This window comes from Entelurus aequoreus, linkage group LG12 (assembly GCF_033978785.1).
Source record: "Entelurus aequoreus isolate RoL-2023_Sb linkage group LG12, RoL_Eaeq_v1.1, whole genome shotgun sequence".
NCBI classification, from domain to species: Eukaryota; Metazoa; Chordata; class Actinopteri; order Syngnathiformes; family Syngnathidae; genus Entelurus; species Entelurus aequoreus.
In genome coordinates, this window is record NC_084742.1 from 36818226 (window position 1) to 36833215 (window position 14990).

At 40.5% G+C, this 14990-nt stretch overlaps 1 protein-coding gene across 3 annotated transcripts in view; it reads left to right on the plus strand.

Annotated features, from left to right (window-relative positions):
• The window catches only part of htr2cl1 (5-hydroxytryptamine (serotonin) receptor 2C, G protein-coupled-like 1), a 218888-nt gene that overhangs the window by 180797 nt on the left and 23101 nt on the right, over nucleotides 1-14990 (plus strand). For all 3 annotated transcript variants that reach the window (XM_062065908.1, XM_062065906.1, XM_062065907.1), the window contains one exon: nucleotides 7351-8059. In XM_062065908.1, coding sequence (XP_061921892.1) covers nucleotides 7642-8059 — 418 coding nt within the window. In that variant the 5' untranslated portion in view covers nucleotides 7351-7641. The remainder of the gene's footprint in view (nucleotides 1-7350; nucleotides 8060-14990) is intronic.

The following is a 14990-nucleotide window of genomic DNA, read 5'->3' on the forward strand; positions in this document are numbered from 1 at the left end:
TTTGACAAAAGCGCATAAAACAAACAAAATAATTGTTCCAGCATAAAATCAACATATACAGTATATCTGAAGTTGATCTCGTAACTTAAGTGTTGAAAGTAAAAGAAAAACCTAATAAAAATGTTTCACTTTATGAGTGGGGCACCTTTTGGAACCCAAATATATTTAGTGGTATTGTATTTTATTGTATTACTTTTAGGGCTCTAATTACTAAATACTGCACATTTCAGTTTTACTATAAAAAAACTAAGTTGTTTTTGACAGAAAAGCCATAAAACATTTTCTTTTTATTACTTTATATGAACTTGAAGTTGATATAGAGATTAACTGTAAGCGTTAAATAAAAAATAATAATTTGACTTATTTTTAACATTTTAATGACTGAGACCCTTTATGGTCCCCGGGACCCCTAAAGGTAAAATAAATAAAAAAATCCATATATTTTGTTATGTTTTGAAAATGAAAAATATCAAAATGGCCCCCAAATGCTTTAATTTTTCCATGTGCGGCCCTCAGTGGAAAAAGTTTGGACACCCCTGGCTTAAAGTGTAGCTAACTTGTGAAACTGTTGTCGTTCCATGGAATCTTTTGATACTTAATGACGACTTTTTAGTCTCACGCTAATGAGAATATGCCGGCCGTCGCTTGAAATTACGGGCCCCCTGAAAGATATCATTGTGGGCCCCTGTTCTGTCAAATTTGGCTGCTTCCTTTAAAATAAATTAGCAGTAGCTTTCTCACGCTGTAATTGTCTACATCAGGGCTTTCCAAACTTTTTGACTGGGGGGGCCGCATTGGGCTAAAAAAATGTGTCCGGGGACCAAACTGTGGAGTATTTTGCATTTTTCCCATCATGCCTTGCAAAAAATATTAAAATTTCGATTTTTTTTTTTGTAATGTCCACAACATTCAGGGAGCAGGTTGTGTTGACTTTTTGTGCTGGTTGAACTTTTTTTTTCTTTTCTGCGCCATTATAAGGTTGTTTGGATTGGGTCAAATAACTAAATGCTGTGCACAAAGAAACATTATTTAAAATCACTGCTTAATTGTACCAGAGGCAGCTGATTTTTGTTCGAGCTTTCGATCAGTATTAATGCAATGTGATTGTTCTCACTCTGTCATTGTCGATATGCTTACTGGTCAGAAGATACAAGAAAAGAAAAATATTTTAAAATCACTACTTACTTGTGCGCGAGGCAACTGCTTGTTGTTGTTGTTACAATTTTACAATCTTACAATTGTTGTTTTAGACCGAAAAGCCATAAAACATTTTTTTTTATTTGTATTACTTTATATCAACTTGAAGTTGATATAGAGATTTACTGTAAGCGTTAAATAATTAGAAAAAAATAATAATCTGACTTATTTTTAACATTTTAATGACTGAGACCCTTTATAGTCCCCGGGACTCCTAAAGGTAAAATAAATAAAAAAATCCATATATTTTGTTATGGTTTGAAAATGAAAAATATCAAAATGGCCCCGACATGCTTTAATTTTTCCGTGTGCGGCCCTCAGTGGAAAAAGTTTAGACACCCCTGATTTAGACGGAACACAAATTGACAAAACCTGCATAGCTTGCAAGTACTGTACATCGTAACAGTCCAAAGACAAAAGCTGCAGTGTGTGTGTTTCTTCCCCCCCCCCTCCTCATGTAATCATCGACGCGCCAACCTGAGAAGAACCCCCCCTCCCCCATCCCCTCTTGGCTGCAGGCCCCCGCATCCGTCATCGCTGGCTTTTTAATCTCTCGTAGCACACGTTCTCACTTCGTCCTGAAACACCCACGCTTACAGTAAAAGACGTCTGGTTGCTTTTCGCAGACCCTCACACTATGGGAACACTCTGTTGCAGTCGGAGACATACTGTATGTGAAAACACCAGCTTTTGCAAGTCGCACTACTTAGAGTGAGCCTCCTTCACAGATGCTTTCGTATAGATCAGGGGTGTCTAAAGTGCGGGCCGGGGGCCATTTGCTGCCCGCAGCTAATTGTTTACCGGCCCGCCACACATTCTGGAAATGCTATTGCAAAAATGAAAAAAAAACATTAAAAAAAGTGGAATGAAGTGAAATCTAACTAGAAAAAGTTGCAATGTTGACACAAAGCTGCCATGCAGGCTTTTTTTTTTCTTTTGTCTATCTTTATTTTTGTTTTTTTGCCAATGCTCCAAAAAAAAAAAGAAATCAATGTTATAATGAATTATTGATCTATTCAAGGCTCCAATGATGTCAAATATTTCACTTTAAAATGTTTTATGTGGGAAATATTGCATATATTGTGTGGTTGCCAAGCAAAAACATCAACATTTTATTTGACAAGCATAAAACAAACAAAATAATAGTTCAAACGTAAAATCGACAGATATATCTGAAGTTGAGCTCGTAACTTAAGTGTTGAAAGTTAAAACAAAAAACTAATAAAAATGTAAATGGTAAATGGGTTGTTCTTGTATAGCGCTTTTCTACCTTTTTTAAGGAACTCAAAGCGCTTTGACACTATTTCCACATTCACACACTGATGGCGGGAGCTGCCATGTACGGCACTAACCAGGCCCATCAGGAGCAAGGGTGAAGTGTCTTGCTCAAGGACACAACGGACGTGACTAGGATGGTAGAAGGCGGGGATCGAACCAGTACCCCTCAGATTGCTGGCACGGCCACTCTCCCAACTTCGCCACACCGTCCCACGGTGTCACTTTCTGAGTGGGGCACCTTTTGGATCCCAAATATATTTAATGGAGTTTTAATTATCTTTTCACTGTGATTACTCAAAAATAATAATGAATCAGTGGTGTCTTGCATTATTGATCTTTTTAAGGCTCTAATTACTTCACATCAAACATTGCTTTCTGAATGTTTTGGGCAGTGGGGGAAATACTGCATATTTCAGTTTTATTATAAAAAACTAAGTTGTCTTTGACAGAAAAGGCCTAAAAACTTAGTTTTTTAAAACTTTATATCAACCTGAAGTTGATATACTGTAGAGATTTACTGTAAGCATTAAATAAATAAATACATAATAATTTGACTTGTTTCTAACATTTTAATGACTTAGACCCTTTATGGTCCCCGGGAGCCCTAAAGGTAAAAAACAAACAAAATCCATATATTTTGTTATGGTTTGAAAATGAAAAATATCAAAATGGCCCCCGCATGCTTTAATTTTTCCGTGTGCGGCCCTCAGTGGAATAAGTTTGGACACCCCTGGTATAGATAGAATGCTCTTTGAGTTCTACACAAGTAATCCCCAACCTGCTCAGTGGCCGTGTGGTTAGAGTGTCTGCCCTGAGATCGGTAGTTTGTGAGTTCAAACCCCGGCAGAGTCGAATCAAAGACTATAAAAATGGTACCCAATACCTCCCTGCTTGGCACGCCGCATCAAGGGTTGGAATTGGGGGTTAAATCACAAAAATGATTCTTGAGCACGGCCACCGCTGCTGCTCACTGCTCCCCTCACCTCCCAGGGGGTTGACCAAGGTGGTTCAAACGCAGAGAGTAATTTCACCACATCTAGTGTGTGTGTGACTATCAGTGGTACTTTAACTTTAACTTTAAAAGCCCTTGGACCAACCGGTTTCGTAAAACTGCCATTGGCTTTAAAAAATGTAATTTTAATTTTCACGTACCAACAAAAACAAGAGGAGAAAAAATCTAAGCATGAAATGAATACGCTGCACAAAAAACATTTTGTAGGGAGAAGATTTGTGCGTAACTGATAAACACTGTTTTTACTCTCCATGTTTATCCAGTCTTCTATTGGTAAGAGTTTTGTTTAAAACCTAGTCTTGCGATTGTAGAACGTTCTGGATTACATCCATTTTGTATACCGATTATCATCACAAGGGTCGTGGGTAAACTGGAGCCTATCCCAGTTGACTCCGGGCAAGAGACGGGGTACACCTTAGACTAGTCGCCAGCCAATCGCAGAGCACAACAACCCATTCACACTCACATTCATACCTATGGACAATTTAGAGCATGGGTGTCAAAATCATTTTAGATGGGGGGGGCCACTTGGAGAAAAAATATCCATGTGGTAAAATCACGGCACGATAACTTAAAAACAAAGACAACTTCAGATTGTTTTCTTTTTTTAAAAATAGAACAAACACATTCTGAAAATGTACAAATCATAATGTGTTGGGGGTTTTTTACACTTACATGTTGCGGTTAATAATCTATTTGTCGTTATTTATATTTTCTGAATAAATTATGGGATAATGTTCAACAGTCAACTCATTGGTCAATCAAGATAAACAAAAAATATCAAAAATCAATTACAGGGTGTAATTTATGTAGTTTGATCATTTTCCTCGACTGATGTACTAACATCATGTGGTTTATTTTTTTTTTACATATGTAGCATCATCTACAAAGATACAAATAATTGCTATTGCGACATCCAGTGGACACATTTAGAACAGATGTTTCTTTCAAAAATTTCAGGTTCATTTTTATACTTGGTAAACTCATCCCGCGGGCCGGATAAAACCTGTTCGCGGTCCTGATCTGGCCCTCGGGCCGTACGTTTGACACCCCTCATTTAGAGTCTTCAATGAACCTAACATGCATATTTTTGGAATGTTGGAGGAAGCCGGAGTACCCGGGAAAAAGCCCCGCACACACGAGGAGAACATGAAAACTCTACGCAGAGATGTCCAAATGATGATTTGAGCCCAGATCCCCCAAATCTTCTGACTACATGCTAAGCACTAGGCCACCGTGCGGCTCAGTTATGGATTCTGTTCACTTCAAATTTAAAGTGACGGAACAACACATTTCTTACCGCTCACAGCACACCAGGGATTTGGTGCATTAGCATGCATTTTAATGAGCCGGCTGTCATAAATTTGGTTGGATTTTGCTTTCTTGTATCCACATCCTGCTCATTCGGCAAACATGAGGCATGCGGTCAACCATGGCATGCAGGGACTAGTTACAGACATTAGATGTTGATGTTCAGGAATGTCAATCCCTTCGCTCCTTAATCTTCTTATAGGGGCCAAAGGAAGGTGTTTACACACGCCAATTAAGTACACTGCAATTTGTTAATGGGTAAGCTGCTCGGTGGCCTTGTGGTTAGAGTGTCTGCCCTGAGACTTGAAGGTTGTGAGATCAAACCCCGGACGAGTCATACCAAAGACTAGAGATGTTGTATTATCGGCCGATAAATGCTTTAAAATGTAATATCGGAAATTATCGGTATCGTTTTTTTTATTATCGGTATCGGGTTTTTTTGGTTTTTTTTTAATTTTATTTTTATTAAATCCACATAAAAAACACAAGATACACTTACAATTAGTGCACCAACCTAAAAAACCTCCCTCCCCCATTTACACTCATTCACACTCATTCACACAAAAGGGTTGTTTCTTTCTGTTATTAATATTCTGGTTCCTACATTATATATCGATATAGATCAATACAGTCTGCAAGGGATACAGTCCGTAAGCACACATGATTGTGCGTGCTGCTGGTCCACTAATAGTACTAACCTTTAACAGTTAATTTTACTCATTTTCATTAATTACTAGTTTCTATGTAACTGTTTTTATATTGTTTTACTTTCTTTTTTATTCAAGAAAATGTTTTTAATTTATTTATCTTATTTTATTTTTATTTTTAAAAGGACCTTATCTTCACCATACTTGGTTGTCCAAATTAGGCATAATAATGTGTTAATTCCACGACTGTATATATCGGTATCAGTAATTAAGAGTTGGACAATATCGGAATATTGGATATCGGCAAAAAGCCATTATCGGACATCCCTACCAAAGACTAAAAATGTGATCCATTGCCTCCCTGTATCAAGGATTGGAATTGGGGGTTAAATCACTAAAATGATTCCCGAGCGCGGCCACTGCAGCTGCTCAATGCTCCCCTTACCTCTCAGGGGGTGGAACAAGGGGATGGGTCAAATGCAGAGGTTAATTTCACCACACCTAGTGTGTGTGTGACTATCGTTGGGACTTTAACGTAACTTTGTTCTTATACCCAGACCTGTGTGTTTACTTCCGAACCTGACGGTTTCGGCTACAACTGTTGCCTTCCTCAGAGGTTGTCACAAGGGACCGGGACGAGGGGGTGTACCAACTTTCCCACACCTGGAAGAGTCCTGAAGAGGTGGAACTGCAGATGGTGCCAAAAACTGTTTAAATCAGCTGACCAGACATGTCACAGCAACATCACGTGACGATCACAAGGAAGGCAACAGTTGTAGCCGAAACCGTCAGGTATGGAAGTAAACAGACCTAATGAACCTCTTTGAATAAGGTACACTTTGGGGAAATAAATAACACAGGTTTTCTCCATCAGTCAAATTTATGTAGGCTAATGTTGCTGTTGAGGTCCCGATCGAAGGAAGGTTCTCCTTTGCGTCATCCAGTCTGACTTTGTACCTCAGACCAGTTTCCAGTCGAGTTCTGCAGGTGAACACACCATTTTCAATGTCGGGATTATGCAGCAAGGATTACGTCCGATGTTTCACTTGGCATGAAATCCCCTCAGTGCAGTGCAGATGGTGCCAAAAACTGTTTAAATCAGCTGACCAGACATGTCACAGCAACATCACGTGACGATCACAGGGAAGGCAACAGTTGTAGCCGAAACCGTCAGGTATGGAAGTAAACAGACCCAATGAACCTCTTTGAATAAGGTACACTTTAGGGAAATAAATAACACAGGTTTTCTCCATCAGTCAAATTTATGTAGGCTAATGTTGCTGTTGAGGTCCCGATTTAAGGAAGGTTCTCCTTTGCGTCATCCAGTCTGACTTTGTACCTCAGACCAGGTTCCAGTCGAGTTTTGCAGGTGAACACACCATTTTCAATGTTGGGATTATGCGGCAAGGATTACGTCCGATGTTTCACTTGGCATGAAATCCCCTCAGTGCAGCGCAGATGGCGCTGAAGGTGTTGCCTCTGGTAGGTGCAGCATTGGAGTTTACTATCCTCCTCCACCGCCACCACCTTGGAAAGATGCTGAGGAGGGAACGGAATAAATCACTGAGCCATCTGCACAATAAGGTTGAACGTCGAGGACGTAGTTACTCTCGCGGCATCAACACTGCTGACTCATTCGGTAATTTATGTTTCCATTTAAGGTTTTTGCACTCTTGAGTAGCGCAGCTTATTTTGCAAAAAGAAGAAATAGAACAAGAAGAGGGCAGATCGATGCATAGATGGCGAGAGAAAAAGATCAGCAAACAGTTGAGGCGGAAGGAGGCAGAGCTCAAATGAGAACGGGTTGAGTGAATATTGGATAATGATGCTGAAGATGAGCAGCTTGGGCGGAAAAAACAACCCCAATTAAACTCTTTAACACCCTTTTATCAATTCCTTCCCCAGATCAGCCCGAGACCTCAACAAGGTCAAAATCCAATGTCCATCAACATGACTCATCCAAGATCGAAACAAGAGAGACTGGAGCTATCGCTTCCTTCCAGAAGTGGATGTGACTAAGAGACACCTGCAGTGCCTTGGTCCTCCCTTCCCTTCCTTTCCTGAAGCTCAATGTTGCTTTGTTTTAAGAGTCATTTGTAGAAGAATCCCTTCCCAACTCTTTAAATCAGTCTCCCTTGATGCAGAGTGAGCCCTGCCCTCTACAACCTCCGACAGGTTAAAGCTCCCTCCTCCAAGATGGACAGTCCAGCAAGGGCTCCTCTTGGTGGATTCGGCACCACCACTGCCACCTCCTCCCTGGATGTCACCGGATGGACATCTTGGCCAGGGAACAGCTCCATGGAGCTCAACCAGAGCCTCGTCATTGCGGCCGGACTCGGGGGCGTGGGCGCAGCAGCAGCCATGAGCGCGGGCGTGGACAACCTGACTCGAGAGGACGTCACCAGCTTGGCCATGAAGGAGAAGAACTGGCCGGCGCTGCTCATCCTAGTCATCATTGCACTGACCGTCGGTGGCAACATCCTGGTCATCCTGGCTGTGTCACTGGAGAAGAAGCTCCAAAACGCCACCAATTTCTTTCTGCGGTCCTTGGCGGTGGCTGACATGCTGGTGGGCATCCTGGTCATGCCCATCTCCCTTATCAACATCCTATATGGTGAGTCTCCCAACACTTTGCTTGGAAGTAAAATCCTGTCCAGTTATGTTTAATTCATATTTAAATGTGTCTGTTAGAAGTCAGGGAATATTCATCAGTCTTATTCATGCAGGCTTTTCCTCCTGATATCCAGCACGACATGCAAAACCTCCAAAGTAGTGAACTAAAATTGTTCACCCTTAAATATTTTTTGCCAGAGGAAATCCACATGACAAGACATTTTCAGTTGTATTTGCAGAAAATTATTCAATAATCTTAATTTATTGGTGACATCTTTATGCCTGTAGCACGGTGTGCCTTTGCCCTGACATTGTATGGCTGTCTGCTATTTAAAGACATGTTCTGTAAATCATCATGGATTTGTGTCACAGGTGTATAAATGAATATTATAACTACGTATACCTTGTGCAACATGGCTGCATCATCTCGCAAGATTAGATCAAAAAAGACAATCCCTGTGTGATTTCATTCCAGTTCATTGTAGCAATATACTGTGGGAACATTGCCTTGCAGCAAGCTGTCAAATTCAAGAACATCTGCAGTATGATTGGGGAAAGTTGTGGATAATTTATTTTTTACTTTAAATCAAAAACGACAGAATAACAAGTTTATTCCCGCACACAACACACGAGGGATTTGGCGCATTAGCATGGCAGGAAGTGGCCCAACCATATTTTAAGGGAAACCTGCACTTTTTGTTTTAATTTCAATCATAATAAACCATATCTTTCTGAGACAAGAACACACTTCTTTATATTTTCTTTGTGTTCTATGTAGTAAAACAATATTAGTTAAGAATGCAGGTATATATAGACACTTCACCCTTTGCCTCTGATGGCTGCTGGTTAGCGCCTTGCATGGCAGCTCCCGCCATCAGTGTGTGAATGTGTGTGTGAATGGGTGAATGTGGAAATACTGTCAAAGCGCTTTGAGTACCTTGAAGGTAGAAAAGCGCTATACAAGTATAACCCATTTATCATTTATAGGCATATGTAATAGCATTACATATACATTGTATGTGACGTGCGGTGAGGTTCATGGCTGGTGAGGCACTGACTTCATCACAGTCAGATTTACAAACATATGAACCCTAAAGAGTGTCTTATTCACCATTTGATTGGCAGCAATTAACGGGTTGTGTTTAAAAGCTCATACCAGCATTCTTCCCTGCTTGGCACTCAGCATCAAGGGTTGGAATTGGGGGTTAAATCACCAAAAATTATTCCCGGGCGCTGCGCCGCTGCTGCCCACTGCTCCCCTCACCTCCCAGGGGGTGAACAGGGGATGGGTCAAATGCAGAGGACAAATTTCATTACACCTAGTGTGTGTGTGACAATCATTGGTACTTTAACTTTACACATACAAACTGTAGCACACAAAAAAGCACAATTAATAAAAAAAACTTTATTATGGTCTTACCTTTACTTATAAATGAAGTCCATGCGCCGCTGTTGTGCCGGATAATGCACCCCCGCCGTAGAATGCACCCCCTGACGGGAGTGTTATATCAACTAAAGCCCACACTTAAACTTTCCACGTGCAAGATTGAATCTGTTTTAAAAAAGTATTTAATAAGAAGCCAAAAAGTGCAAAAGCAATAATGTTCGTGTTGGAGGAGTTGTGAATAACTGAAATATGAAATCCATGCTGCAGTCTGCAGGTGTACCTAATGTTGTGGCCCAGCAGTCATTCACAACTCCTCCAACACGAACATTATTGTTTTTGCACTTTTTGGCTTCTTATTAAATAACTTTTTTAAATAGATTCAATCTTGCAAGTGGAAAGTTTAAGTGTGGGCTTTAGTTGATATAACACTCCCCTCAGGGGGTGCATTCTACGGCGGGGTGCATTATCCGGAACAACACCACCAGGAGGTGGGATTACTGCGAGCCTCAGCCAGTGCGTCTTCGCAGCCGTTTTATGATTGCTCAGCACAAGAAATACGTTACACACATACAATTGTTGACTAAATACACTGTACATTATATACCTCAGCTAACTAAACTATGGAAATGTATAATATAGTTCAAATAGCAATACGGTCTCACTGCACAGCAGGCCAGCAGTTAGCCGCGCCATTGCGAATTCCATGGTGAGGCTCAACTCAGTGACGTGCCTCAACTGGCTGCTGATCACCGCACCGTACTCTTCTCAGTATTTGAATGGCAAATGTGAAAATTCAGCGATTTTAAATAAAAATAATCTGAAACTGGTGAAGTTAAATGGAAAATAACTTTATAGTATAATCACTGGATACATATAACAATTTAATTTTTTTTTTTTCTTTTTACATTTTTTTTCTTTCCATGATGGCACGTGAGGCCCCGCCTCACCTGCCTCCCCTGACTGCACGTCACTGTGTAATAGATCTATTCCACCTTTAAAACACATCCAAAACTTCCAACAATACTCCATTTAAATGTTGTGACCTGCATATTAACCAAGACATGGCAACATTTCTATTGTAAGAGCTAATACAGAGGAACTACTTTTCTGCCATAGAGACAACACCTTGCTCACACTGCTCCTCTAGCCACTTGCAAGTAGCCAGCTTTTAGCTAGCTACTAAATAAAGTATAGGAAGAATCAGCAAAAGCAGAAGAAGAAGAGGATAAAAACAAAAAAGAAGGAGAAATGGAAGACGCTTGAGCTGCTTCTGCAGTTGCGGTTTTGCATTTGAAATTGGAAAAGTTAACGCTAGATTACGAATCATGCATCTCACCTGTAAAGTAGAAGGTTGTGGCACCAAGCCGAGAAGTTGGTCAACTTTAAAAATCCACACGCTACCAACTCAAAACTACTTGGCTCTCGAAAAAATGTAAAGCAGCATAAAAAATGCTTTCTAGCGATGTTATCTAAAAATTAGGATTATTCTAGATTTATCAGCTCAAGGAGAACACATAAATAAATGATAAATGGGTTATACTTGTATAGCGCTTTTCTACCTTCAAGGTACTCAAAGCGCTTTGACAGTATTTCCACATTTACCCATTCACACACACATTCACACACTGATGGCGGGAGCTGCCATGCAAGGCGCTAACCAGCAGCCATCAGAGGCAAAGGGTGAAGTGTCTTGCCCAAGGACACAACGGACGTGACTAGGAAGGTAGAAGGTGGGAATTGAACCCCAGTAACCAGCAACACTCCGATTGCTGGCACAGCCACTCTACCAACTTCGCCACGCCGTCCCTGACAGATACAACATCCCATCGGCACAATGTAAGTCACTGTTTATTTGAAACATTTAGCAATAGTGCTACATGATAATGCCCCAAGGCGCTCATGAAATGTGCCATTAGTGGTTGCAAACGTAGAAAGTGTTTTCTATGTTATTGAATTGTCGACAGAAGTAGCAGTCGTTGCTATGCGAGCTGTGGATTAAATATGTCAAGGAAAGAGGTTACCTTAATGCCTAAAACGACTAAAATTCTGTAAATATTACATATGATCATGGATGTACCTGTTACTACATTTTATAAATGGTAAATGGGTTATACTTTTATAGCGCTTTTCTACCTTTTTTAAGGAACTCAAAGCGCTTTGACACTATTTCCACATTCACCCATTCACACACACTGATGGCGGGAGCTGCCATGCAAGGCAACGCGCTAACCAGGACCCATCAGGAGCAAGGATGAAGTGTCTTGCTCAAGGACACAACGGACGTGACTAGGATGGTAGAAGGTGGGGATTGAACCAGGAACCCTCAGGTTGCTGGCACAGCCACTCTCCTAACCGCGCCACACACTAGCGTGTACATAAAATGGTGTTGGAGGCTTTTTGATGGCATTTTTAGAGGGTTTCATAGGAGGAAAAGATCATACCCCCATTACCTGTACCGTTTGCCTCCTCTTAGTAGCAGTTTTTTAGTATTTAAAATACATATAAAAGGGTATAACATGTAAGTTCTTGCCTCATATAGGGAATCTAGATTACAGGAAAAATTCTGAAAAGAAAAGAAAAGTGCAGTTTTTCTTTTAGTACCTGCTGTCATAATTTCTGAACTCAGAAATTGTTCACTCTTGTATGTCCGCCATATTCACCCCATGCATGGGGCCCAAAACTGTCCGACTTCATAATTTTTTACAGTGCTCGCAACGACATCTTCAAAACAATAGACCGCACTTTTTTCAGCCCATATGGTGACAGCACTTTTGAACTTCATTCATTTGCTCATTCATGTCTTTATATAGGCAACAGGAAAGTGTTTACACATACTAATTAGGCACTGTCAAGCAAATACTGAAGTACCAGGGGCCACTTTTACCCCAACTCCGAAGGGCAATTGTAGCCAATAGGAAAGCAGAATAAAGTTACTTCTTGGAAAATATGCACTAATAGCAATGATGTGTGGAAAATTGAGGATATAATGAATACAGTCCCTCCCTTATCACAGCTTTTTGGTTCCAGGCCTGACCGTGGCAAATAAATAATGTGAAGTAGGAAGAATATTAATAAATCAATGTTTTTCATAGTTAGAGCATAAAAAACTTTACGACCTTCTAAATATGTTTTTTTAGAGCTTTCTAAACATGAAAAAAACACCCACTCTTTTCACTCAATATTGTGGCCTTGAGTGTGTTCTACTGTAGAGTGCTGTACTCAGTCAGTACGTGTCCATGCACTAAATTAGTCCAAAAGTTTCTCTCTAAATAAGCCTCCTACAACCCATGGAAACACTTCAATCTGATCGTGTTCGGTTTTTGAAAAGTCGGACTAACACATCTGAATTTTGCGACTGGAAACCAGAACTCTCGAGGGGGGTGTGCGGCTGGAGAAGACCCTTTGTATCGCGCATGGGTCAGTCTCAACGCGCGGGATATAACCTGGAAGCAGATATTCAATAAAAATAAGCAACAATTGTAATGAAGGTGACTTTTATTTGCTTCACAAATTAAAAGAACATAACATTTTAAAGTGCATTGATAGTACAAAAAAAGAAACAGCTTTATTTAGGAATGTAGCTAACTGGCAAGATAGTCCAGAACAATAGCAACCTTCATCTGGAACAGTATCAGTCGGGGCACAAACGGTCTTTTCCTTTGGATTTAAAACTCCATCAATCCACATGCCTTAAGATAAACTCAGACACATTCAAACGTGATTCTGCATCCGAACATTTCTTGGAAAAAACTTTCGCCTGTGTTGTGCTATAAGGCAATTCCCTTCGCGGGAGCGCACACCGCTCGCTGAACCTGCATTGCTGGGCTTCTTCTGTCCACAAAGCATGACTACGTGTGAGACAAACACTTTATCTCAGTGGTTATTGTAGCGTTACGTGTTTGACATTATTTAAGCCTCCACCGTGTCAAAAAAATTACAGTTTGCCTTTTCTGTGGTATTAATGAGATTTTAAAGGACTCTTGTTAGTCCGATGTTGATGTGCTAAATCCTCTTTCTTGTTGAGACGCTACATTCAATTGTAACTGTTATTTCTTCGTGCACATAAATATAATAAAAGTGTTTGGATTTGTATTCATTGAATAAAAAAAAATGTCAATGTATTATTGCCTGACAAAATGTGACAAAACAGTATTTTCCTTGGGCTCTAAACCTCCTTCCATCAATCCACATAGCCTTTTGAATGAATTCCAAAACAATCTAAAGTTTTTTTCCATGGTTCTTCGTCCAAAAATTCCTTCAAAAACACTCTGCCACTGGTCTTTCTTTGCTTCGGAACTGCATCCACACCGATACGTACTTGGTAGTAGAGCATACTTGCCAACCTTGAGACCTCCGATACCGGAGGTGAGGGGTGGGGGGCGTGGTTAATAGGGCAGTATATTTACAGCTAGAATTCACCAACTCAAGTATTTCATATATATATATATATATATATATATATATATATATATATATATATATATATATATATATATATATATATATATATATATATATTTATATTATTGTACATATAAATAAAATAAATACTTGAATTTCAGTGTTCCGGAGGCTATCCAGTAGATGGCAGTATGGCCTGTTTAACTTCTCCGTTCATGACTGAGTATATCATTTCGGCCACCGTGTTCAGTGGAGAAGTCTGTTCTACAAAATTTACAGGCAACATACATACCCCTTCCCCTTCGAACTGAAATTCTTGTTTCCATTCGTTTTGGAACTTGCAAGCGTATTTCTTCATCTTGCTCGTCGACGGCGTCGCCATGTCTGTAACTTCCTCGTTCTTCTGCTTCGTCTTCTTGTTGTGTGCGCAGTTGTGCACTCTACTCTCTAAAAGCCGTAGATGTTATGACGTCATTGGGCAGGCAAGCTGTTTATATTGTGGGAAAGCGGACGTGAGAACAGGCTGTCCCCACTCAGGTCCGCATTGAGCTGGAGGGGGTGTGGCCTCCAGCTCCGGCTGAATACCGGGAGTTTGTCGGGAGAACATTTCTGCCAGGAGGTTATCGGGAGAGGCAATGAATACCGGGAGTCTCCCGGTAAAACCGGGAGGGTTGGCAAATATGTAGTAGAGACATGTTCGTAGCGCAATCCAAGATCATTTTTTGACGCTGTCTGCTATTTAACATCAACATAGCCATTAGAGAGGTAATATTTGTGATCTGTGTCAATGTTACAGCGGACATCAGTTAAAACAAGTTGTAAGGATCCGCAGATGGTTAGTGTGAAGTCATAGGTTAACAGGAAAAGGAATTCATTTACCGGTAACCGCCCTAGAATGAAATTAGCACCCCCCAATGTACGGGAGGCACATGGCGTATGACCAATAGTCGCATTAGATAGTGTGCATGGACACTCAGACTTCCCATGAAGCGGTGAAAATACAAAAAAACTAACTATTTGAGAAATCAGACTAATTTAGTGCATGGAAATGTACCGAGTGGTAGCCTGGAGGATCCGCCAAGTGTTATTGTTGTAACCGTTGCCTGACCAATATAATACGCCACTAAGGGAAAATATTTTGCCA